This window comes from Engystomops pustulosus, chromosome 5 (genome assembly GCF_040894005.1).
Source record: "Engystomops pustulosus chromosome 5, aEngPut4.maternal, whole genome shotgun sequence".
Classification (NCBI taxonomy): domain Eukaryota; kingdom Metazoa; phylum Chordata; class Amphibia; order Anura; family Leptodactylidae; genus Engystomops; species Engystomops pustulosus.
Genome location: NC_092415.1, coordinates 200,151,191 through 200,167,046, shown reverse-complemented (window position 1 = coordinate 200,167,046; position 15,856 = coordinate 200,151,191). Strand labels below are relative to the sequence as shown.

General features: G+C 45.7%; 1 protein-coding gene across 1 annotated transcript in view; it reads left to right on the top strand.

Moving 5' to 3' along the window:
* Positions 1 to 398: 398 nt before the first annotated feature.
* LOC140134291 (protachykinin-1-like) overlaps positions 399 to 15,856 on the top strand; it is a 37,408-nt gene continuing 21,950 nt past the window's right edge. The window contains exons 1-2 of the mRNA XM_072154879.1: positions 399 to 453; positions 3,414 to 3,566. Of these exons, the coding sequence (XP_072010980.1) occupies positions 3,459 to 3,566 (108 nt within the window). The 5' untranslated portion in view covers positions 399 to 453; positions 3,414 to 3,458. The remainder of the gene's footprint in view (positions 454 to 3,413; positions 3,567 to 15,856) is intronic.

The following is a 15,856-nucleotide window of genomic DNA, read 5'->3' as shown; positions in this document are numbered from 1 at the left end:
GACACTACGGAAATGTTGACCTTCAAAGTTTTGACTCGTGACCCCGTGATTGATATTATGAATTCATGGAACCTGGAAAAGATGTAGTAGGGGGGGAGGGGGGGACGGAACCTGGAAAAGATGGAAGATGTACATGGAAAGAGTCCATCCGTGACGCCACGAGAGGCGACCGCTGACGTCAGGTAGGTCTTATAGAGATGTCCACCATCGGAAATACATACACTCGGCACGAGAAGACAGGACAAGGACGGTTACTACGAGGGCTTGATCAAATATTGATTAGAAGGAATACACGGAAGCTTCTATTGTTCCTTGTTTTTTGATGAAACCTTCTCCGGGTTTTATTAGCTTTAAACAAATCAGCTTCATCTTCCCGGGAATATAAAAAGTGAGAAGGTCCAACCCGGAGTCATTCACTCGCACTTCATACCCTGGAGCCTGCTGCCTACTACAGTGAGTATACGGGACCATCATTGACTACATTCCAAAATTTGGGGGCTTAGAATGGGCGTTATGGGGGTCATTTGTGCGTCTTTTTTCGTTTTTTTTCCACTTTTGGACTTGATTCAAAAGTCTCACAAAAGTCTCAACTTCTTCTAAAAGTTTTTCCTACGCCTGGTCAGGACTGGAGTTTATTTGCGACTTTTTAACCTCAATTTGCGCAAAAATTGCGACTCTTTCATACGTTCACATCTGGATTTTAAAGATATATCAGGCGCAAAACACTGAAAAATTCCTGCGCTGCTAGTTTTGCGAGAGTTGCAAATTTTGGCGAAAATATAACAAATGTGCCCAAAAAAGTGACAAAAATAAAAGAAAAAAAGAAAAAAGATAAATGACCCCCATAGAGTCACAAAACTAGCTACAGTTTGGAAACCACTCACCCTAAGAGTGGTAATAGGGACATTTTTTGTGACACATTGGGGGTCATTTATCTTTATTTTTCTTCCTGTTTTTTCTTTCTTTTTTGAGACATTTTTTGTCGCATTGCAATTTTTTGCGCCTTTTTAGGGACATTTTGAAATGTCCGCCAGATATTAGTTTATCGTCAGTAAGACGCATTTATCTCCTATTCCAGATGTGTTAAATGTCGCAAATGACATTTATCATTTCCAATTGTCTAAAATTTGCAACATTTTTTGGCGCAAAAAATTCCAGACCAAAACCGTACGTAAGGAAAATTTAGAAAATGGAAGGAAGAGACTTGCAACATTTTTGCGACATTTGTAACAAATGTCTCAAAAACAGATCTGAAAAAAAACCCATTTAGCACAAGGAAAAGTCAGATTGATAATTTACCAAAGAATCAGACGGAAAAATGACAGGCAAAGACCATCCAAAACAAACAGATAAGATAAATGACCCCCATTATACTGTAGGGAGATTGTATGGTTATTGCTGATGAATTTGTGTGTATGTCCTATACATATGGGAGCCATAAGGTATCATGTAAAATTAGCTTTACTGATAATTATTATGTTTATGTATATTATTATTATTATAATTATTTAATTATTTTAATTATTATGATATCTTTATTATCTTTTATGTAATTATAAATATTATTACATGTATAACTTTTTATCATTTTTATTTCATTATTTTTCATTTTCAATCTCAGCTTTACACATGTGTTTTTTAATTATTTTCATCTACTTTCGGCTGCAATTTATTAATTTTGTAAAATTATTTTCCCTGATCTCGCCTCATTGGATATTATTTTACACACATAGTTGATGTTTTTCAAAGGAAAGACTTAAAAAACAAACTAGTAACATTGTTAAATAGTGATTTTTTTTTTTTTCATGGAGTAATGGCAAAAATGTATTTATTTGTAGAATTATTTCACCTGGCCTCATGTCTGTGGAGATAATATCACACAGTGGGGGTCATTTACCCCCTTCTCTCAGCTCTTTTTGCACCTTTTGAGAGTTTGTTTTTTAGACCTCATTTGTCTTTGTAGTTTTTGTTCTTTGTCTTTGCCTGGGGCTCCAGGCTCCATTAACACCTATGGAAACCTGGAGCCCCTCAGGCTCATTTGCATACAGTCCTTTATCCTGGTGGTAGATGCCCTCCCTATAAGGAAATCTACCATCACAATCCATCCTGATAAATCAGGGACATTACCCGTAGATCCAGGCACCGCGACTGCGGTATCTTCTTATATGTGTTATCCGTGCTCCTCCATCTTTTTAAAATCAAGTTTTATTATTAATTAAATTATGCTAATGAGCCATGAAGACTATAGGCGTGTTATCAGAGCCCCTCCATGCTGTAGCTTCAAAGACTGTTACACTGTGCAGTAACACTTCAACTTTCCCCTGTGTGAGATTATAGCAGGGAGGGGTTTATCATAATGGATTTTGATGGTAATTTCTTTTTTTTTTTTGCCATGGCTTTTTGGGCTAATTTCAGTTTAGAATACAGACGGTCCCCTACTTAAGAACAATTGACTTACAGACGACCCCTAGTTACAAACGGACCTCTGGATGTTGGTAATTTCCTGTACTTTATCCCTAGGCTACAATAATCAGCTGTAACAGTTATCACAGGGGTCTGCAATGAATCTTTATTGTTAATCCTGGTTCTTATGACAACCCAACATTTTTAAAATCCAATTGTCACAGAGACCAAAAAAATTCTGTCTGGGGTTACAATGATAAAATATACAGTTCCGACTTACATACAAATTCAACTTAAGAACAAACCTACAGAACTGATCTTGTACGTAACCCGGGGACTGCCTGTACTATATTAGGATATTGTAACCGTTACATTATAACCAACATGGAACTTGACAGTTTTGTTTCAATATTTTGAAAAATAAACTGTGATGAATGAAATTTTTTTTTTTCAGAATTTTTGTGGGCTCCAATTAAAGAGAATCTGTCATCTTAAAAAAAAAGTTGTACCCCAATATTACCAGGGTTAAACTGCTAGTTTTATCAGAACCCTCCGCTAGAGAACACAGCAGCGCCGTACCACGAGAAGGCCGGACCACGCTTACCACTCCCACGCCATAGGTCGGCGGTGACTGCCCGTCTTCATGCGGCAGTATAATATAATATTATGGCATTTACTAACCGAACAAGTTTTAGTCTAAAATATAAGGTTTGGGGCTGCAGTCTCCTGTCTTGGTATAGATAAGAAAAATTGTTGAAACTTTAGTTTAATTTTATATGACAATTAGTAAGGAGAAGTGGATATGTTGCTGCTAAATTTAAAAAAATAAATAAATTACGCACCACGCTTTGAATTTTCCAAATTTGAAATAAATCTGTAAAGCAAAAATCTTTTTTTTTTTTTTTAAGGGTAAATATTCCAAATTCTAAAAAAAAAAAAATCATAAAGCAAAATTAGAGGATTTTTTTAGGGTTTAAATTTTGCTAAAAAGGTATTTCTTTTTTTTAAAGGTGAAAAAAAAATCTGCGGGACAGAAAAGACTGAGACGTTAAAAAATGAATATTGTTGTAGCCTGCATGGTGTTTTTTCTGGCTGCCACACAAGCGTGGCCTGAGGAGACGGACTGGACAGAAGGGAATTGGCCTTCCGAGGATACCCGACAGGTAAGCCTCAATAACATCTATTGCCTGTAGTGGTTGGCATTACAGCCTTGCAGCACGGTGGCTCAGTGGTTAGCATTTTAGCATTACAGCCTTGCAGCATGGTGGCTCAGTGATTAGCATTACAGCCTTGCAGCACGGTGGCTCAGTGGTTAGCATTTTAGCATTACAGCCTTGCAGCATGGTGGCTCAGTGATTAGCATTACAGCCTTGCAGCACGGTGGCTCAGTGGTTAGCATTTTAGCATTACAGCCTTGCAGCATGGTGGCTCAGTGATTAGCATTACAGCCTTGCAGCACAGTGGCTCAGTGGTTAGCATTACAGCCTTGCAGCGCTGGGGATCTCTCTGTGTTTGCGTGGGTTTCCTCCCGGTCCTCCGGTTTCCTCCCACACTTTAAAACATACTGGTAGGTTGATTAGATTGTGAGCCCCATTGGGGACAGGGACTGATTTGGCAAACTTTGTGCAGCGCTGCGTAATCTGTGTGCGCTATATAAATAACGGAATTATTATTATTCTTAGAATTATAACACAAAAACTGTATTGGGCTTTAGATAGTGGAGGAGGGGGAAGATGAGATAATGAAAAGATCTCCTTCTGTCTTGATGATTCCATTGTCTCAGCTGGAGTCTACGAGAATAATCACTCTTTTTTTTGGGAGGGGGGGGGGGCACAAAGTGAAAACCAGTTTTTAGAAACTCTGTTGGAGCCTGATTTTTACCAGATTGGACATGGAAAACCCTCAATAAAATCCCACTCTGGAGTTTTAGAAAAAGTCCTGTAAAAAAATCAACCTATTTCCCTCCCAATCCGGCATCCTGACAGCTCTGCTCAGTCACCATCACCACATGTCTCCTATCAATCCCATGATGCCCCCGCACGGCATCACATGAGCTGTTATAGTTTAGAATATCTGTTCCTACTGGGAGAACAATGTGATGATTGTTTTCTCCATTCCCTTCTAAAAGATATGAGACCATATGTATACAGTCAGGGAGGCTGCACAAAAGGTGGGGCATTTATCAATTTTGGCAAAGGAACCCTGTTTTGGTGCACAAATCGTGCTATAATTAGCACAGGGATGTTTGATTGTGGCGCACGGGGTTAACAGCTGAATTGAGCAAAAAGGTTTAGAACTGTCTCCACATTCATGATGGTCAAATAGGACTCCATAGACCAACTTTATGCAGCCAAAAAATGCGCGAAAAGTGTCAGGATTTCAAATTTCTTTGCAAAAAAAGAAAATGTGTGAATATTGGAGAAGAGCAAATTTTGTGGCATCATCAAAACATCCTGGTACCAATGGTTACCCAAAGGGGAGTCCCATGACTAAGAATTCAGATCATTCAAAAGCTCAACCTAAGGCAGAACCAAAGTTCTCATCCAGAATTTGTGAACTGACCTAGAGCAAGAACTCTGAACACTGAACTTCCATAATCAGAACCTTAAGGCTGATCTGAAACCTGATCAAGAACCTGAAACATGATCCACAACCTGACGGAAAACCAGCAAAATCATCCCACATGGTCAATACAATACTGATCTAGAACCTGGAATTTTCAGCTCAGAACACTTCTTTACGCCATGTTACCAGAACCTAAAAACTTTATTGAGTTCTCTGTTTGAGATCAATGGAGTCCGATAACCAGTAGCCCTGTCATTCGGACTGCACTTGTATGGGACTTTTCTGCATGTATAAACTGTTCTACAAACCTTTTAAGCAGAACCCAAAAAATAATCTAGAACCTCTAACCTTATTCCGAAGCTGAAGCTTTATCCTGAGCCAAACCACAATTCACACCTTGTAGGCTGATCCAGAACTGGAAAACCATATGATGAATAACGAAAAACCAAACTAGCAAAGAACTTTTATACCCCTTTAAAGGGAACCTGTCATCAGGGACCGTATTCTCACTAAAAACAGGTTGCAGAAGCAACAGAAATCTTTCTGTCTTTTCTATATAATTGTGTGTTCTAACTTACCTTGCACCCTGACAGAATCATCTGTGTAGTCCCAGGGGTTGGGCTTTGGTTTGGATGCATTTCAAAAAAACAACATGTGACTTGTCTGTGCTGCAGACTCCTCAGCTCTCGGACTCCACCTTTGTGCTCCAGTACAGCTCCTCCCTCTCCCACTGATCTCAGCTTACCAGGCTGTGACCTCTGTGAAGGAGCAGGAGCGGGGAGCTGTACAGAAGCACAAAGGTGGGGGCTGAGAGCTGAGGAGTCTGCAGCACAGACAAGTCACATGTTGTTTTTTTTAAATGCATCCAAACCAAAGCCCAACCCCTGGGACTACACAGAGGATTCTGTCAGAGTGCAAGATAAGTTATAACACACAATTATATTGTAAAGCAAATGCTTAGAAAAGGCATAAAGACAGATTTGCACTGCAGGTGTGATGGGCTTCTACAACATAGTGAAAATGAGGTCCCTGGTGACAGGTTCCCTTTAAGTAGAATCTAAAATCTAATTAAGAACACAAAACTTTATCCAGAGTCTACAGAGGATTCACAGACTGATCCAGAACTATTCCATATGTCGAAGAATCAAACACCAAAACCCGGACGTATCTACACAAGGACACCTCATTCCGTCGCTTTACTTCTTGTCTTTCCTTTAACCCCTTTAAGGATTTTTCCGGTAACGTTGCGAGTCAAGTAGAAGAAACGCGGGTCTGGATGGATGAGCAGCGAGAGGCATAATGAGGTCTTGATTACCATGAAGAATGGTTCTTGTGAGAAGATGCAATTGACAGAAATTATCAAGGGAGCAGGAAGGCGCAGGAGATACTGGGGGAGAAATCCATTAAGATGAAATTATACTAATGTTTATTTCATTCTCAGTCCTTTTTAGTTAATGTGAATCTGCTCGGATTGAGCGCGTTCCGTTATGCATGGGAAAATATCACAATAGTCAAATTTAGAGAAAACCGAAAAAAAACAATCCCGGAGGCATTCGAGGTGGAGATGTTCTCAGAAGTGGCTGCAAAGTGGAAGGAGATTCTTGTGGATCGCAGCTGCCATATTCAAGAGATGAAGGAGAAATATCGCAGAGAATCCGTCATGGAAGATACAAAGCGACCCCTTAAATCTCCTTATAGTAGAAGATCAGCTTAGTAACTATGGGCACCAGCGCCAATTTACCAAGGATCAAAGGGGGCAGCTACACCAGGTGCTGTGGAACCTGTCAGTCCCAAATATGTATATAGACACTGTACTACTACTCCTATCCTGTATATATGAGCAGAGTACTACTACTCCTATCCTGTATATATGGGCACCACACAGTACTACTACTCCTATCCTGTATATATGGGCACCACACAGTACTACTACTCCTATCCTGTATAGATGAGCACAGCACAGTACTACTACTCCTATCCTGTATATATGGGCACTGCACAGTACTACTACTCCTATCCTGTATATATGAGCAGAGTACTACTACTCCTATCCTGTATAGATGAGCACAGCACAGTACTACTACTCCTATCCTGTATATATGGGCACTGAACAGTACTACTACTCATATCCTGTATATATGGGCACTGCACAGTACTACTACTCATATCCTGTATATATGGGCACAGCACAGTACTACTACTCCTATCCTGTATATATGAGCACAGCACAGTACTACTACTCCTATCCTGTGCAATGGGCACAGCACAGGACTACTACTCCTATCCTGTATATATGGGCACTGCACAGTACTACTACTCCTATCCTGTATATAAAGGCACAGTACAGTACTACTACTCCTATCCTGTATATATGAGCACAGCACAGTACTACTACTCCTATCCTGTGCAATGGGCACAGCACAGGACTACTACTCCTATCCTGTATATATGGGCACAGCACAGTACTACTACTCCTATCCTGTATATATGGGCACAGCACAGTACTACTACTCCTATCCTGTATATATGGGCACAGTACAGTACTACTACTCCTATCCTGTATATATGGGCACAGCACAGTACTACTACTCCTATCCTGTATATATGAGCACAGCACAGTACTACTACTCCTATCCTGTGTAATGGGGTACATATACTAAGAGCAGTGCAGTGTGTACTATGTGCAGTGTCCTGTGTAGTCTACAGGGGGCACCAGATTCAGGATTTGTGGCGCACGTTCTCCATGAATCTGGCACCCCCTGCACTGCCCCATTTAACATAGGGCGTGCGATGCTGTCAGACTCTGCATGTTAAATGTGGCGCACGGTCTGAAACACCCCCATAGGTGCAAAAATTTGTGTCGCATGAAGAATAGTGCCACCACGCCACAAAACGGACACGCGCGACACATATGTGGCGCGGACACTTCTTATATATCTGTACAAGCAGTTAGCACATAAAAGAAAGTGCAAAGTGCAACAGAAAACTGGCGCAAGGACCTTAGTAAATGTGCCCCAACGACTCATCTTTCAGTTCACATCAGGCTTATGACTTTGTGCGCTACAGACCCAGAGATACAGGAAGCTAAAGACATAGTTGGAAATGCAAACTGCAGATAAAGATCTAGTTTCTGCCTGTTTTTTTGACCGTCTGTACGCCCAGTTCTGTAGTTCACAGAACCATAAGATGAGATTCTTATCTTTAAAATGATATTTCTAGGTGCTATATAAGAGAAGATAAGGCTTCTTAATTGACTCTTCCCCTGCAACCACTAAATTTGACTCATCTCATGTGAAATTTGTAGGTTTGAAGGGTCATATTTACCTGACTTTGGGAGAGATGTTTTATAGGTAAACAGATTTCACATAAAAGAGGGAATTTAGAAACATTTCATACTCTATCTTAAGGGGGTGCTAGTGTAGGGGGGGAACAGGTGATGGCTTAGCTGTAAGAGCACAGAGTAAAATTATTCCCCTTAAATAAAGTGAAGTGATGGCTCAGTCATTATGAGCACTAAGGTAAGTGAAAGGTAAGTACCAGGCATAATCCATGTGCAACATCCCCCACCGGGGCCTAGCCCTTTGCGGTGAGGCCTGGAGTCAGCCGGGGCCCGCTGTACCGGAGTGGCTGGCGGTTGCGGCCTAAGCACGCTATTGTCACGGTGCTTGGTACGGGGGAACCGGAGGGCTGTCCAACAGCCTGGCAGGTCTCCAGCAGGGTGGTGTTGGCAAGAAATGATGAGGGAGCGGCTGCTATAGCGGATCTCCCTGGGGCAACCCCTTAATGTCCCGAGTGTGAGTCTCTGGGTGATGGACAGGGTGCCGGTGATGAGGGTAGTTGTAGTAGCAGGGACCAGACGGAGACAGAGGTTGAAGAAAACAACTTACAGTTCGTTTATTGCAACCGGCAGGAACTGCAGAAAACGTGTCTTTAACAGGTGGAGTACTGGAGAGGTATTTGGAGGGAGCCACAGGATGTAGTTCACCAGCCTGGATGTGGAGGGCAGGCTGGGAGGCAGCTGTGTCCTAGAGGATGCTTCAGCTCGGTCCTGGATCTCTTCAGGTATCACCCTTGAAGGTAGGATGATACCCCTTTTCCTCACTACACTAGCTCTAGTCTAATCTTCCACTTCAGGCAGGGGCTAGGCTCTTCCTGCACTGGTCTGGTATGCTAGAGACTCTGAGCTGCTGCTCAGCTAACTACTCTCTGCTTACGTCCTACAGACCCAGAGGGCCTGACTAGGACCGGTCTCTTCTCCCTTCTGGGAGAGACTGCTCTCTTCTCTCTCTTGGGAGAGACCTCTCTAGAACATTCTGGGCTAGGGGTTTTATTACCTTCCCTTGGTCAGGTGGTGGCTGCTCCTCCAATTACCTCTCAGTGCACAGAGACAGGATGTAACACAGACATTGGTCAATAGCATCTTGCATTATACAAAATACTTAACCTCTGCCTTGCCAGGCAGGATTAACCACTGCAATTTCCCCTTGATCCTATAAGGACCATGTAGTGTAATGTGATGTTACCTACAGGTGGGACGTATTCGCAAGCACTACCTCGCCATTGCATCGGCGAGGGTGTTGCATACCCCGGGGGCAATTGAAAGAGCCGCCCTCGGCTCGCCTATAGATGTTTTGGGGCACAGAGGGGGCTAAGGGCACTTCTGGGAAGTGCAGGCTATGTGAGGTGTAGGGACAAACCGCCCATGGTCCTGGAGACAGGCACCTGGGTTGGTGTCGGACTAAGACAAAAATATATGTAGCTGTATGACAGTTGGTCGCTGACGCCATTAAACCGAACTGTACAGTAGGAAAGGTGTGGTGTCATGTCCTGTAATCCACTCCTTGCACCAAGGCCTGTATATTTGTTTGATCAACGCTTCTTCCCTGGCGGCAATTATATGGTGTCTATCTGCATTGCATGAGCATATGCGACACGAGTACCTCCTGACTGACAACCTTACCCATGTATGAGTGGCATCCAGGTGCTAACTGTGTAACACCCCCGGTCCCCTAAAGACCCGCAGTTTACGGACTACCCCCATGTGCAAACCTCAGTTTGAGGGATCAGGTAGCGGTCAGTGTTTTACATAAAAGACGGTCCGACACAGCCACACTACAACCTGAAAAGCCTATGAAAGGGTTAATGCAGACTACTGGCAGATATGACAGTGTGCAACAGGTTAGCAAAATCACATTGGCTTAGGAGCCTAATGGGTACACATCTTATAACATAACGTTACAGAGGTAGATGGGCTACGCAGGGTAGCAAGATAAAATGTCTCTTTTCCTGAAAAGGAAAGGCATAAAAGTGCATGCATAATGTCCGTACCTAAAAGGAAAGGCATTAAGTGCAAAATAATAAGTCAATAGCAATAGCAACTTTTCCCTGGAGTATCTGGCAAAAGTCTCTCAGAAGGTCTCTACTGACAAAGTCCATCTTCTGGGTACAGCCCTTGATGTGGGGGGAAAAGTGCACTGGGATGCAAAGGGTCTCCTCTTTGTGTAGAGGGACAGAGTCCTTTGAAGGAATCTCTGCTGTGGCAGAGGAAGGGGTGCTATCATAGCACATGACAATGTATAATCTCTTGACTGAGATAAATAAGGGTAAGAGTCTCAGGAAAGTCTCTGGCTCTTTGGGGAAAGGACAGAAATAAATACACAATATGTACATAGTGCAGTACCTGAAGTGGGCTACAGCCCTTCAGGGGTTAATCTTGCTGCTCAAGAGCAATGGCTGCAGGCATGGGAGCAGGAACTGCAGCAGGGACATCATCAGCCTGGGTGAAGAAAGCAGTGTTGAGATCTGTCACCTGAAGACATCTGGTGGTAGACACTGGAACTGCTGACCTGGAACACCCAGAAGCTGGAACAGCAGGGAGGTCATCTGCGGCGGCAGGCATCTCAGCAAAGGAAGGAGACAGGCACTTCTCTGGCTGACCTTCTGTAGCTGGGGGCGCTGTGGAGCGCATGATGATGACCGCAGGAGCTGTAACTTCTTCATTGCTGACAGCTGAAGGATTGTTGTTCCTGGACTGACCTGTAGCTCTTGGGGGCGCTGTTGCGCTGGCGGTGGTAAACTCTGTAGCTGGCAGGGCGTTCTCACCGGACAGCCTGGGCCTCTTAGCAGGTGGTCCTGGATACTCCGCAGGACGGTCAGCAGCATTAGATAAGGGGTCAGGCCCCTTTAAGAGAGTCCCTTTTGTAGCCGGGCCTCCTATGGGGAGATGTTGACCCTCTGCAGGGAGGCCGGACTGTACCCCAGCCGGGGCTAAGGGAGATATAGTGACAGTCACTGTGATATAGGCCCTGGGGGCCATGGTACTCACATCCGCGGTGGTCCTCAGGAGGTCCGTCATCGGAGGAGGCAGCCGCTGTGGAGAATCCGCCATTGGAGACTGCGTACGGGAGACAGCAGTAAGCGGTGCAGCAGAGGAAGGGGCCCGAGGCTCGTGGGCAGGCCATGCGACACTTGGTTCTTCATCTCGGAGGCTGTGCGGCATGTCGGCAGGACAGGAGACAGCACGTGGAGAAATCCAAGATGGCCGATTAACCTCTCTGATCCTGGATGGCGGCTGCGCTGACTCTGAGGTACCTCGTGGGCTCTCACTGGCGTTGCATCGCGGGAGAGTTTCGCACCAGAGGGCGGAGCTAGAGTCTTTCCCGCCAGGAGCTGTGGCGGGCTGAATTTTCTGCTGCGCCACAGTGTGCTGAGGCAGGATTCGCGCCATACGCGCAGGGGGCGGAGCTTAGCGATGTCCCTGGGTTTCCCGCCACTGAAAGTTTTGGCGGGCTGGAATTACTTGCTGCGCCACAGTTTCTGAGGTAAAAATCTTCAGGCGCGGCAGCGCCGGATGTAGCAGAGCTGGTACAGTTCTTGCAGGGATTAACCTCTTGAGTGCTGGAGCGGCGCTCGACAGCACGTGGCAGCATTAACACAGTTCAATCCAGAAACACACAATTACTTGGGCCTAACCCGGATGGCAGCAGGGTTAGGCAGCACAGTCTTTTTAATAAAGGAAAGTCTTTAATGCCGTAATAAGGCACAGAAGTATCAATCCTGTTCGTGACGCCACTTGCAACATCCCCCACCGGGGCCTAGCCTTAGAGGTGAGGCCTGGAGACAGCCGGGGCCCGCGATACCGGAGTGGCTGGCGGTTGCGGCCTAAGCACGCTATTGTCACGGTGCTTGGTACGGGGGAACCGGAGGGCTGTCCAACAGCCTGGCAGGTCTCCAGCAGGGTGGTGTTGGCAAGAAATGATGAGGGAGCGGCTGCTATAGCGGATCTCCCTGGGGCAACCCCTTAATGTCCCGAGTGTGAGTCTCTGGGTGATGGACAGGGTGCCGGTGATGAGGGTAGTTGTAGTAGCAGGGACCAGACGGAGACAGAGGTTGAAGAAAACAACTTACAGTTCGTTTATTGCAACCGGCAGGAACTGCAGAAAACGTGTCTTTAACAGGTGGAGTACTGGAGAGGTATTTGGAGGGAGCCACAGGATGTAGTTCACCAGCCTGGATGTGGAGGGCAGGCTGGGAGGCAGCTGTGTCCTAGAGGATGCTTCAGCTCGGTCCTGGATCTCTTCAGGTATCACCCTTGAAGGTAGGATGATACCCCTTTCCTCACTACACTAGCTCTAGTCTAATCTTCCACTTCAGGCAGGGGCTAGGCTCTTCCTGCACTGGTCTGGTATGCTAGAGACTCTGAGCTGCTGCTCAGCTAACTACTCTCTGCTTACGTCCTACAGACCCAGAGGGCCTGACTAGGACCGGTCTCTTCTCCCTTCTGGGAGAGACTGCTCTCTTCTCTCTCTTGGGAGAGACCTCTCTAGAACATTCTGGGCTAGGGGGTTTTATTACCTTCCCTTGGTCAGGTGGTGGCTGCTCCTCCAATTACCTCTCAGTGCACAGAGACAGGATGTAACACAGACATTGGTCAATAGCATCTTGCATTATACAAAATGCTTAACCTCTGCCTTGCCAGGCAGGATTAACCACTGCAATTTCCCCTTGATCCTATAAGGACCATGTAGTGTAATGTGATGTTACCTACAGGTGGGACGTATTCGCAAGCACTACCTCGCCATTGCATCGGCGAGGGTGTTGCACATGGGCAAGGGTGGCGCTATTTTGAGAAAACTGACCCTTTATTCTAATCTACGACAATCCCTTTAATTCCCTATCACCTTCCGTCCTCCTCCCATCCAGTTCTGTATCTGTAGAGGAGCCTGTGATGGGATTTGTATCTGAATATGGGGAGAGATGTAGTCAGATCCACAATGATGGTGATAAATGAGCGGCGGCGCGGTGACAGCAGCAGAATGAGATATCACAGCCGCTAATTGTTGTCAGAGGAGCTCAATCTTCTCCTAACAATAGGTGAATCCTTTTGTCTTCCTGCGGGGAGGAGGATTCGCTCCCGGTCCTGGATATGATACATTTCCACATTCCCTGAGACTTTGTATCGCTGCAGTTGTGCTACATAGTATCATGTTCTATACATCTCAGTGTATATCACCGGATGTACCCTGCACTATGGGGCTGAGAGGCGGCACTGTATCTTGTGTCCCAAAAAATCCCACCCTTGTCAGTAACTTTTAGTCAGCGGTTGTTATTACTGTGCAGGTAGTAGCCGGGACTGGGGTAGATTGAAGCGTTGAGTTAAGAAGGTCACATGGATCAGGCTCCACGTAGCCGCTCTGGGTCCCTAGTGAGGAGATTCTTAGACTCAACCTGGGTCTCAAGTAGCCAAGTCCATTCACGGCAGTGAGCTCTACTAAAAGCCGAGGCGCTACTCCGCAGACTTAACCTGGGTCTCTAGTAGCCAAGTCCATCCTACCCTGTGATAGCCGCTAGCAATAGTTACTTAGTGGGTATAACATGTGTGTCTCAAGCTGCCAAGTCCATTCTGTCTTGCGGTGGCACATGGGTCCATTCTGTCTTGTAGAATCCTAGGAGTTACTCTGTGGGTATAACATGGGTCCATTCTGTCTTGTAGAATCCTAGGAGTTACTCTGTGGGTATAACATGGGTCCATTCTGTCTTGTAGAATCCTAGGAGTTACTCTGTGGGTATAACATGGGTCCATTCTGTCTTGTAGAATCCTAGGAGTTACTCTGTGGGTATAACATGGGTCCATTCTGTCTTGTGGTGGTTCTAGTAGAATCCTAGGAGTTACTCTGTGGGTATAACATGGGTCCATTCTGTCTTGCGGAGGTTCTAGTAGAATCCTAGGAGTTACTCTGTGGGTATAACATGAGTCCATTCTGTCTTGCGGTGGCACATGGATCCATTCTGTCTTGTAGAATCCTAGGAGTTACTCTGTGGGTATAACATGAGTCCATTCTGTCTTGCGGTGGCACATGGATCCATTCTGTCTTGTAGAATCCTAGGAGTTACTCTGTGGGTATAACATGGGTCCATTCTGTCTTGCGGAGGTTCTAGTAGAATCCTAGGAGTTACTCTATGGGTATAACATGAGTCCACGGATGTGCACATTCCGTGAAGCCTCGATCGTATCTGAACTCCATGGACCATGTAACTTAGATTATATTCCTTGTATCCCAAGCTATGATTTTTTTAAACTTCTGGATGAACGTTTAAGGTGAAGTATTGGAAAAGTTTTGATATACAAGTTGTATTTTTGAAGAGATAAATGTTATTACCCAGAAAGGGTTTTTGGATGGTGCAGCTGTGTTGAAGATTACAGGAGTCCTTATTAATAGTGAAGTTATAGAGTTTGGGGCGAATGTGGAGGTTTTGTTGAGTTAATAACATAGGTCCATTCTGTCATGTGGTGACTGTAGTGAAAACCTAGGAGTAAGGCTACATTCACGCTGCCATATGGGGGGCGTATATACGGCCGACATACGTCCTCCATAGACGGCAATGGGCGCACGGCGCCCTACGGGAGCAGTACGGTGCAGCACACGTGCGGCACCGTACGCTCCATACCCGGCAAAAGACCTGTCCTATCTTTACCCGTAGTACGGCGCCGCGCGCCATTACTTCCTATGGAGAGGGGCGGGGGTGATCTGCGCTCACCTCCTCCTCCTCTCCCCCTGCACTGCTGTTGCCCGCTACGGTACGGTACTGGCGGGCAACGGCAGTGTGAATATAGCCTAACTCTGTGGGTATAACATGGGTCCATTCTTTCTTGCTGTGGCACATAGGTCCATTCTGTCTTGTGGTGGCACACGAGTCCATTCTGTCCTGCAGTGGCACATGGGTCCATTCTGTCCTGCAGTGGCACATGGGTCCATTCTTTCTTGCTGTGGCACATAGGTCCATTCTGTCTTGTGGTGGCACACGGGTCCATTCTGTCCTGCAGTGGCACATGGGTCCATTCTGTCTTGTGGTGGCACATGGGTCCATTCTGTCCTGCAGTGGCACATGGGTCCATTCTGTCCTGCGGTGGCACATGGGTCCATTCTGTCCTGCGGTGGCACATGGGTCCATTCTGTATTGTGGTGGCACATGGGTCCAGTCTGTCTTGCGGTGGCACATGGGTCCATTCTGTCCTGCAGTGGCACATGGGTCGATTCTGTCTTGCGGTGGCACATGGGTCCATTCTGTCCTGCAGTGGCACATGGGTCCAGTCTGTCTTGCGGTGGCACATGGGTCCATTCTGTCCTGTAGTGGCACATGGGTCCATTCTGACCTGCGGTGGCACATGGGTCCAGTCTGTCTTGCGGTGGCACATGGGTCCATTCTGTCCTGTAGTGGCACATGGGTCCATTCTGTCTTGCGGTGGCACATAGATGCTGCATAGATACGACCTGTGTCCCCAGCAGCCGTGTCCGTCCGGCCATCTCTAGTAAAATCCTAGAAGTAACATGGACCCAAACAGTTTCGGTTTAGCCGAGTTTGGTGGAACCTTGACAAAAAGGTTGAT